This window comes from Bison bison, unplaced genomic scaffold, assembly GCF_000754665.1.
Source record: "Bison bison bison isolate TAMUID 2011002044 unplaced genomic scaffold, Bison_UMD1.0 scf7180017864160, whole genome shotgun sequence".
Lineage (NCBI taxonomy): Eukaryota > Metazoa > Chordata > Mammalia > Artiodactyla > Bovidae > Bison > Bison bison.
The window spans coordinates 8,490,979-8,505,491 of NW_011494732.1; the positions used below are offsets into that span (position 1 = coordinate 8,490,979).

At 42.3% G+C, this 14,513-nt stretch overlaps 1 protein-coding gene across 1 annotated transcript in view; it reads right to left on the reverse strand.

Annotated features, from left to right (window-relative positions):
• The window catches only part of ATXN2 (ataxin 2), a 120,024-nt gene that overhangs the window by 101,760 nt on the left and 3,751 nt on the right, over positions 1 to 14,513 (reverse strand). The window contains exon 2 of the mRNA XM_010841430.1: positions 94 to 359. Coding sequence (XP_010839732.1) covers positions 94 to 359 — 266 coding nt within the window. The remainder of the gene's footprint in view (positions 1 to 93; positions 360 to 14,513) is intronic.

Here is a 14,513-nt window from a genome sequence, read left to right on the forward strand (position 1 = left end):
AGCTGCGGCCGTCGGGCGCATCGGGGGTCGGGCACAGAGGTGCCGCGTGGCGAGGCCGGGTGGGCGCGGAGGTATGGAGTGGGGACTCTTTACCGGAAGTCGGAAGGGTCGGACGGAAGCAGAACGTGAGGCGGCCCCGGGGCCGGGAGGGACACGTGAGGAGCGGGCGCCGCGCTGGGTCGCGTTCGCGGGGGTCGGGTGAGGCCCCGACCGCCGGCCCTACCCGGATCCGCCCTCCTCGAGGCGGGTCTGCCCTTCGGAGAGGGCGTGTCTGTCTTCGCCTGAAGGGCGGGCCTAGGGTAGGGGACCGGAGCGAAGCCTTTCTGCCCCGCCCCCCTCAAGCGTTCAACGTTCTTCGACTGCTAGGAAAATCCGTGTTTGGCCCCACCTGATGCAAGTTCGAAAATGGACTGCGAGTGTCTTCAGGACGAGACTGTCTTGCTACATATAAATCAGCTTGAACACAAGCATGCCATAGTTTTCTTTGTATCCCCGGCACCTCACACACCGTAGGCTCTCACTGTGTCAGCCAGGTGTCAAAGACAGGCCGTCCTGTCTTTCCTTGCCAAGACCTACACGGTTGGAATCGAACAACCTCCCGGGGCCACCCACATCTGGTTACCTTTTCCCCACTTTTTCAACCCCAGCAACACTAACCAGAAAACTCTTGGGTATCTGACCTTCATTTGAACCCAGTTTCCCTCACTTGAACTTCTTTTTCCTCATTCATGAGACTCAAAAGGAAATTGTACATGATTGGTAGAGCTATGGATAATGGGGTCTCCTTCGGTGTAGACAGAGCAGACCTCACAAGAATGTGCGAACTTTAGATCTTGGCCCCTTTAGAAGTTTTACTTTAACTTAGCCTGGTAGCCAGCACAGTAGTCCCTGTTCCTTTTCTTTCTTTTTGTTTTTTAATGTGTTTCAATTAAACTGGAAGCAGATAACTTTTAGGGGAGAGTGACTAAAAGTTTTTTAGTTTTTTAAGAACTGAAATTACTTCAGGAAATGGTAGGGAAGAAACACGAAAAGTTTACCTCAGTCTTCCAGAATTGTCAGATAAAGGTAAAGATATTTTAAAAAATTTAGAAAATGATTAAGCTGTGAACTTCCAGTAGCCAAATTGAAATTAATCTCGTAGGTGGGGCAAAAGTGGTTATCATATTCTACAAACATGTGAAAAGTGGGATATCAATTTTATCTTCCATCTGAGGTAAAAAGGAGGTTGAGAGAGGAAAGAGCATTCTTTTAAACCAACAGTTGCAAAATCCTTTAAAAATTAAACCAAAGGAAACAGACTAAAAAAGCCGGATTTGGGGGAAGGGGAAATTGAAATACAGTCAACTTTCTCTGGTTTAATGATTTGACAGTTAGCCATGTCTGAGACCAAGGTCCTAAAATTCAATGTTAGGACCAAATTCCAGACATGTGGGAGCAAAAAAGAAAGCGGAATAAGAAGACCTGAAGCTGAGGTAGCTGAACTTGATTTCATTTATGCTGAGAAAGCTCAGGTTTTCTTCTATTATTATTGAAACTATATTTTAATGGTTTTATTGAAGTGTGATTTACATACTATGAAATTCACCAATTCAGTGATTCTCAGTAATTTACACAGTTATACCACCGTCACAGTTAATTATGGAGCATTTCTGTCTCCCAAGGGTCCTTTGTGCAGGGTACTCCTGGTTCCTATTCTCAGCACAAGCAGCCACTAATCTACTTTCTGTCTTTATCTACTGTGTACGTTTCATATAAAGGGAATTTTACAGAAAGTGTTTTTTGCCTTCTTTCACTTGACAATGTTTTTGAGGCTTATCCAGTTCATAGCATGTCAGGGTTTTTATTCTTTATTATCACTGAGTTGTATTCCATTATATGGATATACAGTTGGCCCTCCATATTCACGGGATTCATGCATTCTTGGATTCAACCAACCATGGATTGAAAGAAATTTTTTTTTTACAGGTTTTGTTTTGTTTCTTTGGCTGTGCCATGTGGCTTGTGGGATCTTAGTTCCCTGACCAGGCCCTGGCAGTGAAAGAGCCAAGCCCTTACCATTGGATTGCTAGAGAATCCCCCCTCCAAACAGAAAAAAAAAAAAATTTTAACTCCTGAAAGTTCCAAAAAGCAAAACTCGAATTGGCCAACTCTGGCAACTATTGCCTTAACATTCACATTGTATTAGGTATTATAAGTAATCAAGAGGTGATTTAAAATACTTTAAATCAGAAGTCTGTATTATAGGTTATATGCAAATACCACACCATTTTATATAGGGGACTTGAGCATGCTTGGGTTTTGATACCTATATGGTTCCTGGAACCAATCCCTTGAGGATACTGAAGGATGACGGTACCACATTTTGTGTATCTACTCACCAGTTGGTGGACATTTTGATTGTTTCAAGTTTTGGGGCTATTATAAATAATGCTGCTATGAACATTTGTAAACATATGTCTTCATGTGGACATATGTTTTTACTTCTCTTGAGCAGATGCCTAGTAATGGAATGTTGGATGATTTATTATATTTTTAAGGTAACTGTCAAACTCTTCCCCAAAGTGACTATGCCATTTTACATCCACATCTGCAGTGTTTGAGAGTTCATCATTAAAATTTGATTTCTTGGGAGTTCCCTGGCAGCTTAATGGTTAGAATTCCCGGCTTTCTCTGCCATGGCCTGGGTTCAATTCCTAGTCGGGGAACTGAGTTCCTAAGGAACTGAGATCCTAAAAGCCATGAGACTAGACCAAAAAAAAATTTTTTTTAATTTCTGCTTTTATATTAAAATAGAAACCAAGGGAACCTCTATTGTTGATTCTGTTCTACACAATTTCCTTTTTTTTCTTTGTGGAAGGAGGCTCACCATCCAAAATGAAGGACTAGCGCTTATCGCAAACCCTTTGTCTGAATTCTGGATCTCTGAAGACATGGTTATTTAACAACAACTGTGATGTCAGAGGGCTTTAGCTTTAGAAGAAAATGCCAGGATAATGCACCTTAAGACAAATGGTATGTGGGACTTCTCTGGTGGTCCAGTGGTAAGGACTCCATGCTTCCACTGCAGGGGACTTGTGTTTGATCCCTAGTCCGAGAACTAATCTTGGGGAACAAAAAAAAAAGATAAAATAGTGTGGCAGGCAGCTGTTAAGGTGACCCCCTATGATCATGTATTCCTGGTGTTCAGACCCTGCAAAATCCCCTTCACTTGAATATGAAGGAGATTTAGTGGCTTCCTTCTAACAAAAAGTTGGAGAAAAATTATGGCTTTTCAGTTCCAAGATTAGGTTACAAAAACTGTGGCTTTTGTATTGGATTGCCTGCTTTCACTTACTTTGAAGAAGGCTAGCTGCCATGTTGTGAGCTGCCCTATGGAGAGGCCTACATGGCAGGGAACTGATGGCTCCAGCCAGAGGGAGAACCTCATGACCACCAACAAGCCTTGTGAGTGAGCTTGAAAGAGGATCATCCTCCAGTCAAGCCTTGATATGACTGTAGCCCTGGTCAGTCTACCTTATTAGACATTGTTAGAAACCCTGTGCTTGAGACACTCAGTTAAACTGTACCAGACTCCTTTAACTCTTTTGTTGTTTAAGTCACTAAGTTTTTCGAAATTTGTTATGCAGCAATAGCTAACTAATACACATGACCCCCCCCCCAGAAAAAAAGTACATTTCTCATTTCCTGTGATTTCCATGTGGATTCAGAATTCTTTAAAGACAAATGCTGAAGTCAGGAACTAGTAGTATATCCAGTAGAAGTTGAATTTTTAAATGTTTCCCCTCCCCAGATGATTTTCAGGCAGCCATTTCAACAAAACCAACAAGTGTCATTGAGGAGCTGTCATCAAAGACAATGAAGAGTGTTGTCCTGAAAAAGTTCAGGTATAGAGAAATATTGCTCAAATATTTCAAAAATAGCTGTGGCCATTTCAACCACTATTTCAGAAATGAAAGAAGGGGACTTCCCTGGTGGTCCAATGGTTAAGAATCCACCTTGAAGTGTAGAAACACAGGTTCAATCCCTGGTGGGGGAACTAAGATCCCACATGCCTCGGGGCTACTGAGCCCACGTGCCACAGCTAGAGAGCCCACATGACGCAACTAAGACCTGATGCAGCCAAATAAATAAATAATTTTAAAAGAAATGAAAGAAGTATCAAGTGAAAACCATATAAAGACTTTCAAACCTGGGAATCTAGTCCTGTGGATTCTATACTTGCTTTCTGATTTTCAGTGACCCTTCAGTGAGCCACATGGCCCTTTAATTTTCAACATAGCAATGATTAATCAAGTCTGAGGATTTGGAGATGAAAAAGTGATGTAGCCATGCAAAGCAGAAATGAGAAGAGTGATTTGTGATCACTCAGTATAGCAGCACACATCAGATGATCCAGTATTTCCAGCAATTCATTTCCCTGCAATCATTTCTTTTCAGCTCTCTTCATTTGAACATGTTTAATGTATGATGATACATTATTCACTCAATACTCTTGATTTCACTTTCAAAAGCAGGAAGATTAATTCACATCAAAACTAATGTGCACCCCCAAAATCCATCCTCTTTAAGTTTTTGCATAGACCAACCCTCATTTTTAAAAAAAAGAAAAAAAAGAGCAGATGTAATTTCAAAAATAGGACCATGGCTAATTAAACAAGTGTTTTTTCCTAACCATGGTTACTCAGAATTCTTAGAGGCTAATCTATTTGTAGACACTCCAGGAATCCCAAAAGGCTAAAGGCAATTAAAAAAGGAAAAAGTGTGTGGTGTGATGCTTCCAGGAGGGCATTATTTACACACCTTGTGTGCAAAGTAACGACTTTCCCATAGGTTTGAAAAAACTGAGAGGGGTGTGACAAAATAGTAGGGAACACAGCAACATTATTTGAAAAGCTTTTAAATGAGCCATTTCCTCCATACAAGCACACTTTTGCTTGTTAAGTTGCTCGTTTTGTTTTACCTTGTGGGACAGAATAATGATGCAGTGACATTATTCACAAGGCAAGAGCTGGATGCCAGCTGAAATAGACACAGAAGAAAGAATTCTTTATTTTTCACTGGAAATGCTTGTGCTATGCAGAGCCAGAAATTTAAAGAAACTCAACCTTTGGTTTTTTCTGGTTCTCCCTTTTTCTTTTCATTTACCCTCCTTTGGGGAGGTGAATTTCATGGACAGCCTGTTATTTCAGGGGCCACAGATTTATGGAAGGCAAAAGATGTGAGGTATGCACCATTTGGAGAATGCAGGAGGGGATTTAAAACGGATGCAGGCAGCACCGGTGACAGCTGAGCTGGCCCTTAGCATGCAGTCGTCTTAGTTTGCTACCGGATACAGTGAGCCCTACAATGGAACCCTAGAGGGATCAAACTATAATTAATACTGACATTGCTGACCTATGATCTTAGAAGAGAGACTTGGATTCTCATATGGAAGTAGAACAGATACTAACTGTCTTCCTTAAGCCCCCATATTTTCAAAATCATTTCTTTTCCATAAGGTAAGCTAGGGCTTGAGAATGATAATGATGTTAATAAATGCGGTCCCTTCTATAGCAAATACCATGTCCCAGCTCTGTCCTAGGTTCTTTCTATACGGTAACTTACTTAATCCTCACAGCGATCCATTGATTCTCATTAGAAGGGGAGAATTTTGCTTCACGCCCTAGAGGACACTGGTATTTTTGGATATCACAATTGAAGGGGAAATGCTACTGGCATCTTGTGGGTAGTGACCAGGGATGCTGCTACACACCCTACAATGCACAGGACAGCCCCAACCAGAGAATTATCCAGCCCTAAATGTCAGTAGCGCTGAGGTTGGTTGACAAACCCTGCAGTCACCCTATGAAGCAGACAGGATTATTATATATTCCCATTTGATAGATGAGGAGACTGAAGTATGGAGAATTTAAGTCACCTTGCCTGAAGTCAGACTCATTAAGTAACAGAGCTGGGATTTAAAACCAGCCAGTGTGTCTCCCAACATGTGGATTCTAAACCACTTTGCTATTTGAAATAGTGATGGCCCAAGCTGGCTGTCTTGGAAAAATAAACTAATTTCCTTGGTTTCATCAAATACAAACTTCTAGAGAGCTTGCACCACAGATTACTGTCTGTTTCTTGATTAGAGAAATAACTGGCTATTGTAAAAGTCACCATCTGCAGGAGACAAGCTGGCAGTGCCTATCAAAACTGAAACTGCACCTTCCTCTTGATGCAACAAGGGTGAAAAGATGAATGTACAAGGATAATCACTGCAGTGTTGTTTGGAACAAAGAATAGAAACTCCATCAGTGGCAGACAGTTAAATGCCTTGTAGGGTATCCCAAATACAGTGGAATACAGAACATTCTCAGCTGTTTAATGAAAGACGTAGATCTTTGCATTGATCTGAAAGGATCTTTAAGATCGATTGTTAAAAAAAAAGACAACTATGTGAGGTGATGGATATGTTAATACACTGGACTGTAGTAATCACTTTGTAAAGTCTACATATGTAAAGTCATCTTGTTGTACACTTTAAATACATACAATTTTATTTGTCAGTTATATCTCAAAAAAGCTGAGGGGAAGCCAAAGCCTGTTGTTAAGCCAAAAACCAGAAAATTAAAAAATGAAACAAAATAATAAAACATAAATGTGTAAGATATTTTGTATAATGTAGAAAGGGAAAGATATAAGCATCTGAATGCAGAGTTCCAAAGAATAGCAAGGAGAGATAAGAAAACCTTCCTCCGCAATCAATGCAAAGAAATAGACGAAAACAATAGAATGGAAAAGATGAGATCTCTTCAAGAAAATTAGAGATTCCAAGGGAACATTTCATGCAAAGATGGGCTCAATAAAGGACAGAAATGGTATGGACCTAAAAGAAGCAGAAGATATTAAGAAGAGGTGGCAAGAATACACAGTAGAACTGTACAAAAAAGATCTTCACGACCCAGATAATCATGAAGGTGTGATCACTCACCTGGAGCCAGACATCCTGGAATGTGAAGTCAAGTGGGCCTTAGGAAGCATCACTACGAACAAAGCTAGTGGAGGTGATGGAATTCCAGTTGAGCTCTTTCAAATCCTGAAAGATGATGCTGTGAAAGTGCTGCACTCAATATGCCAGCAAATTTGGAAAACTCAGCAGTGGCCAATGGAAAAGGTGAGTTTTCATTCCAATCCCAAAGAAAGGCAATGCCAAAGAATGCTCAAACTACCGCACAACTGCACTCATCTCACACGCTAGTAAAGTAATGCTCAAAATTCTCCAAGCCAGGCTTCAGCAATATGTGAACCGTGAACTTCCAGATGTTCAAGCTGGTTTTAGAAAAGTCAGAGGAACCAGAGATCAAATTGCCAACATCCGCTGGATCATGGAAAAAACAAGAGAGTTCCAAAAAAACATCTATTTCTGCTTTATTAACTATGCCAAAGCCTTTGACTGTGTGGATCACAATAAACTGTGGAAAATTCTGAAAGAGATGGGAATACCAGACCACCTGACCTGCCTCTTGAGAAGCCTGTATGCAGGTCAGGAAGCAACAGTTAGAATTGGACGTGGAACAACAGACTGGTTCCAAATAGGAAAAGGAGTACATTAAGGCTGTATATTGTCAACCTGCTTATTTAACTTCTATGCAGAGTACATCATAAGAAATGCTGGGCTGGAAGAAGCACAAGCTGGAATCAAGATTGCCGGGAGGAATATCAATAACCTCAGATATGCAGATGACACTACGCTTATGGCAGAAAGTGAAGAAGAACTAAAAAGCCTCTTGATGAAAGAGGAGAGTGAAAAAGTTGGCTTAAAGCTCAACATTCAGAAAACTAAGATCATGGCATCCAGCCTCATCACTTCATGGCAAATAGATGGGGAAACAGTGGAAACAGTGTCAGACTTTATTTTGGGGGGCTCCAAAATCACTACAGATGGTGACTGCAGCCATGAAATTAAAAGACGCTTACTCCTTGGAAGGAAAGTTATGAGCAGCCTAGATAGCATATTCAAAAGCAGAAATACTACCTTGCGAACAAAGGTCCGTCTAGTCAAGGCTATGGTTTTTCCAGTAGTCATGTATGAATGTGAAAGTTGTACTGTGAAGAAAGCTGAGCGCAGAAGAATTGATGCTTTTGAACTGTGGTGTTGGAGAAGACTCTTGAGAGTCCCTTGGACTGCAAGGACATCCAGCCAGTCCATCCTAAAATCAGTCCTGAATATTTGTTGGAAGGACTGATGTTGAAGCTGAAACTCCAATACTTTGCCCCCCGATGGGAAGAGCTGACTCATTTTAAAAGACCCTGATGCTGGGAAAGATTGAAGGTGGGAGAAGAAGGGGATGACAGAGGATGAGATGGTTGTGTGGCATCACCGACTCAATCGACATGAGTTTGAGTAAACTCCAGGAGTTGGTGATGGACAGGGAGGCCTGGTGTGCTGCAGTACATGGGGTCGCAAAGAGTCGGACGCGACTGAACAACTGAACTGAGCTGATCCCATTCTGCCATGTTGTACTGTTTTCTGCTTAAGTGCAATATTGGTCAAATACAGGAGCTGCAGAAGCAGGTAGAACCCTTTACTCCTGCCACCTGTACAGAGTCCATCTGTACAGGCAGGAACTTAATAAACCTAAGTTGGTTTATTTTGATAGAGACTTATTCTCAGTTTATTCGCGTTTGCTTCTTTGAACCTGAAATGGCATATGCTTCCTATTCATACCGGCTGATGGCTACCAGCCATGGGCCATATTGATGGCCCTTAATGACCAAGGTCACTCCCTAATGACCCAAGCATTTTTAGGCAGTGAGGGGGGACCATTGATTGAACAGCCAGCCTTCCTTACCCACATATCTCCATCATATGTGGTTTGTACAGTTTGCATTCACTCACTGAATAAAGCTAACTTCTCTTCTAGTTAATAGCTGGATGTGGTCTTATAAGCACTGGAGCCAAGAAACCATGAGGGAGGGGCCTTTTGGGGGACTATTCTAAGTCCCCAGCCTTCTGCAGGCTTGAAGGAGGTCAGAGCTGAGGCCCTATGAGAGTTGGTTTCACTCTCCTTTGATCGAGGTTCTCTTCCATTGCACGTGTGGCTCATTTCTGTCATCAGAGGGTCAATACAGGACAAATCTTCATGCAGCAATAAGCAATTGATAGGCTTCTGGTATCCTGGAAATGACTCAGAAATCCTGTTACTGCAATTTCTTATGATGTAGACACATTATATATTTTTTTTAAGTCACATAATCCATTTAAAGACATCTGGAGTATTTGTGTATCAGTCAGTATTCCCTGTGTAACAAACCACTCCCAACATAGTGTCTTGAAACAATAAACTTTTAGAAATTTTTTAAGACTGTATGGGTAGATGGACTTGCCTAGAGGTGTTGGTATAGTGGATAGGAATCCGCCTGCCAGTGCAGGGGATATGGGTTCAATCTCTGGTCCAGGAAGATCCCACATGCCATGGGCAACTAGGGCCCATGAGCCACAACTGCTGAGCCAGCACACCGCCACTGCACCTACTGAAGATAAGCGCCTGGAGCCCATGTTCCGCAGCAAGAGAAGCCACCACAATAAGAAGCCCAAGCAACAAAACTAGAGAGAAGCCCCCACTTGCCCAGCAACAAAGAGCCAATGCAATCAAAAAATAAAATTAAAAAGACTGTACGGTTGACTGAATAACTCTTCCATTCTGGGCTGGTCTGACTGGGGTTGGATGGTCTAGGATGGCCTCACTGACATGTCTGGCAGTTGGCTTTATGTCAGCTGCAGATGATAAGGACAACTGGCCACATGTCTGTCAACTGTACTTTAATTAAAAGAAGAAAAGTGAAATCATACAGATAAATAAAAATAAACACATAAAGTGTGTACAGTTCATTGGTTTTTAGTATATATGGAGTTGTATAACCATCACTAGAGTATCATTTTCAAACATTTCATTGTCCCCCAAAGAAATCTAATACACATTAGCCATCATTCCATCCCCCCACTTCCCTCAGTCCCTAGCAACCACTAGTTTATTTTCTGATATTGGGGCTATTTCTTTTTCATTGTGGTAAAATATATATAACAAAATTTGCCCTTTTAACCATTAAAAAGATGTCTTTGGCTGCACCAAGTCTCAGTTGCTGCACACGCAGTTGTTGTTGAAGCATGTGGGTTCTTAGTTTTCTGACCAGGGACCAAACCCAGGCCCTGTGTATTGGGAGCACAGAGTCTTAACCACTGGAGCCAAGTCCCCATTTTAACCATTTTTAAATGTGCAGTTCAGTGGCATCACATTATTGTCCAGCCATCACCACCATTTACCTCCAGCACTTTTTCATCATCTCAAACTGAACTCTGCCCATTTGACACTAATTCCCCATTTCCTCCTCCCCTGGCCCCTGGTGACCACCAGTCTACTTTCCGTCTCTGATTCTGACTACTTTAAGACTTCATATAAGTGGAATAATACAGTATTTGTCCTTTCATGTCTGGCTTCTTTTAATGTCTTCAAGGTTCATACGTGTTATAGAGGTGTCAAAATTTCCTTCTCTCTGTCACTCTTTATCTCTCTCTCTCTCTTTTTTTTTTTTTTTTGGTCACACTGCAACATAGGGATTGAACCCACATCCCCTGCATTGGAAACAGAGTCTTAACCACCAGACTGCCAGGGAAGTCCCTTTCCTTCTCTTTTGAGGCTGAATAGTCCCCTAATGTGTAGGTAGATTATATTTTAACTAAGGCTATCTTATGCCAAGGTTTGAGAGTGGTTTTTCTAGACTGACCTCTAGTAATTAAGTACTAGACTCATTCACACATCTCCATCTCCTTCCAAACAAAAAATCAGACTTAGTCTGAGCTTACGCCTTTGTATCCTGTGTGACTCTGGGGGAGAGTAAGGCGGGAGGGGTTCCAGGGAAGGGAGAGGTGGTGGGGTGTCAGGTGGCCTGTTCCTGCACGTCCCCTTCAGGGCCAGGCCCTCTGACCTTTGCCATTTGGGCCAGAGAGGCTGTGCGTGTCCTGGCTTTCAAAATGTTTTGTTCCATGTTCTACATGCAGACAGGAGTGACTCAGGTGAGAGGCCCGCTCCCAATGGCCAAACACAGGCATGGCTGGTGCCAACTGGGCCTCTTGAGAAAACCCTCCATAGCCAGGAACTGAGGAGGCAGGTTCAAAACTCTCAACCCCCAACCAAAGCCTGGCGTTCATGAGCTGCTTCAGTTCCAGGAGCAACCTCTGTGAACTGCTTTTGAATAGGCTGCCCTGGGGATTGTGCAAGGAGGTTCACATATTGGCGGTTGTTCTTTGTAATAGTGACACCCTCATTTGCTTCCACTGGGTGCTCCTCACACTCACCTCTACCCCCTTTATTCTACACTAGTGTTGGAGCAGAATGACCAAAAATATGCAAACCATAACCTGCCTTTTTCATTGCAAAGGATAAGGGAACATGAAATAACAGAACCATCCTCTACTAGGAATTCATCCAACAAATAACAAGGGTTGATCTTTTGATCTGTATTGATATGCTCTGCCAAGCTCTCTTCTAAGTGCTTCAGATAAATGATGTCATTTAATCTTTGCAATCCACTCTATTTTTTATTGTATAAAGTTTACCAAAAAAATTGACCTTCCTTTTTTTGGCCATACTGTGTGGCATACAGGATCCTAGTTCCTTGACCAGTGGAAGCATGGAGTCTTAACCATGGAGTCTTGGACCACCAAGGAAGTCCTCCCAAATTGACCATTTTAACCATATTTAAGGGTCCAGTTCATTGGCATTGAGTCCATTCACATTGTTTTATAAGCATCAGTACTATCTGTTTCAAGGGCTTTTTCATCATCCCAAACTGATACCGTTACCCATTTCCCCCTCCCCCAGCCCCTAACACCTACCACTCTTTCTGTCTCTATGAATTTGACTGCTCTAGGGACCTCACCATGCAGTATGTGACTTTCTTCATGCTTCTTTCACTTTGATGATGTCTGTAAGGTTCATTCATATTGTAGCATGTGTCAGAACTTCATTCCTTTTGAAGCCAAATAACATTCCATTGTGTATATATATCATAGCCCACTCTTCCCCCATATTTCAGAGGAGAAAACTCAGTCACGAAGGTTAAGTAACTCACTCAAGGGGACAGCCAGCAAATAGTATAGTCTTGGTGTGAACACGGGTTGCTTCTGAGTTCCTCTGTACCCATGGTACAAAGAGACATTTGCACCAAGATATTCCTTGCAGCATTGCAATAACCAAAACCGGGCACCACGTCAGTGCTCATCAGCAGAGGACCAGTTAGGCACAGTATAAGATGCCCCAACAACCAAATAGGATGCACACGTGGCAAATGATGCAACACCTCTATTTGGATAAATAAGGAAGGGTCTCCAAGACGTTATCAAGAGGAAAAAATAAAATACAAGACAATGAGTGTGGGCTGCTGACATTAAGGTTTTTGAAAATGTGGGGCAGGAAATAACATAAACATGCAGAGTACATCATGCGAAATGCTAGGCTGGATGACTCACAAGCTGGAATCAAGATTGCAGGGAGAAATATCAACAACCTCAGATATGCAGATGATACCACTCTAGGGAAGAGGAACTAAAGAGCCTCTTGATGAAGATGAAAGAGAAGAGTGAAAAGGCTGGCTTAAAATTCAACATTCAAAAAACTAAGATCACGACATCCAATTCTATCACTTCATGACAAATAGATGGGAAAAAAGTGAAAAGAGTGACAGATTTTATTTTTCTGGGCTCCAGAAGTCACTGCGGACAGTGACTGCAGCCAAGAAATTAAAAGACATTTCTTCCTTGGAAGAAAAGCTATGACCAACCTAGACGGTATATTAAACAGCAGAGATATCTCTTTGCAGCAAAGGTCCATATAGTCAAAGCTATGGTTTTTCCAGTGGTCATGTATGGATGTGAGAGTTGGACCATAAAGAAAGCTGAGCACTGAAGAATTGATGCTTTTGAATTGTAATGCTGGAGAAGACTCCTGGAAGTCCCTTGGACAGCAAGGAGATCAAACCAGTCAACCGAAAGGAAATCAGTCCTGTATATTCATTGGAAGGAGTGATGCTGAAGCTGAAACTCCAATACTTTGGCCACCTCATGCGAAGAACTGACTCATCAGAGAAAATGCTAATACTGTAGGAAAGATTGAAGGCAGGAGGAGAAAGGGATGACAGAGGATGAGATGGTTGAATGGCATCATCAACTCAAGGGGCATGAATTTGAGCAAACTCTGGTAGATAGTGAAGGACAAGGAAGCCTGGTGTGCTGCAGTCCATAGGGCTGCAAAGAGTTGGACCCAATTTAGCGACTGAACAACAACAACAAACTCATATGTGCCTAGACTACCTCTGGAAGGCAACACGCTGATCACAGCGGTTGCTCCCTGGGGAAGAAGATTGGAACTTAGAAAAGGGGAGACTATAATTTACAGGGCACCCCTTGGAACTATTTGAATTACTTAAGTATTGCCTTTCCTTACAGCTTTATTGAGGCATAACTGACATAACAGACTGTGTATATTTAAGGTGTTTCATTTGATGACTTCTGGTACATCAGTTCAATTCAGTCGCTCAGTCATGTCCGACTCTTTGCGACCCCATGAATCGCAGCACGCCAGGCATCCCTGTCCATCACCAACTCCTGGAGTTCACTCAAACTCATGTCCATCGAGGCAGTGATGCCATCCAGCCATCTCATCCTCTGTCGTCCCCTTCTCCTCCTGCCCCCAATCCCTCCCAGCATCAGAGTCTTTTCCAATGAGTCAACTCTTCGCATGAGGTGGCCAAAGTATTGGAATTTCAGCTTTAGCATCAGTCCTTCCAATGAACACCCAGGACCAATTTCCTTCAGAATGGACTGGTTGGATCTCCTTGCAGTCCAAGGGACTCTCAAGAGTCTTCTCCAACACCACAGTTCAAAAGCATCAATTCTTCGGCACTCAGCCCTCTTCACAGTCCAACTTTCACATCCATACATGACTACTGGAAAAACCATAGCCTTGACTAGACAGACCTTTGTTGGCAAAGTAATGTCTCTGCTTTTGAATATGCTATCTAGGTTGGTCATAACTTTCCTTCCAAGGAGTAAGCGTCTTAATTTCATGGCTGCAGTCACCATCTGCAGTGATTTTGGAGCCCCCCAAAATAAAGTCTGACACTGTTTCCACTGTTTCCCCATCTATTTGCCATGAAATGATGGGGCCGGATGCCATGATCTTAGTTTTCTGAATGGAAGCGAACTTTTTCACTCTCCTCTTTCACTTTCATCAAGAGGCTTTTTAGTTCTTCTTCACTTTCTGCCATAAGGGTGGTGTCATCTGCATATCTGAGGTTATTGATATTTCTCCCCGCAATCTTGATTCCAGCTGGTGCTTCCTCCAGCCCAGCGTTTCTCATGATGTACTCTGCATAGAAGTTAAATAAGCAGGGTGACAATATACAGCCTTGATGTACTCCTTTTCCTGTTTGGAACCAGTCTGTTGTTCCATGTCCAATTCTAACTGTTGCTTCCT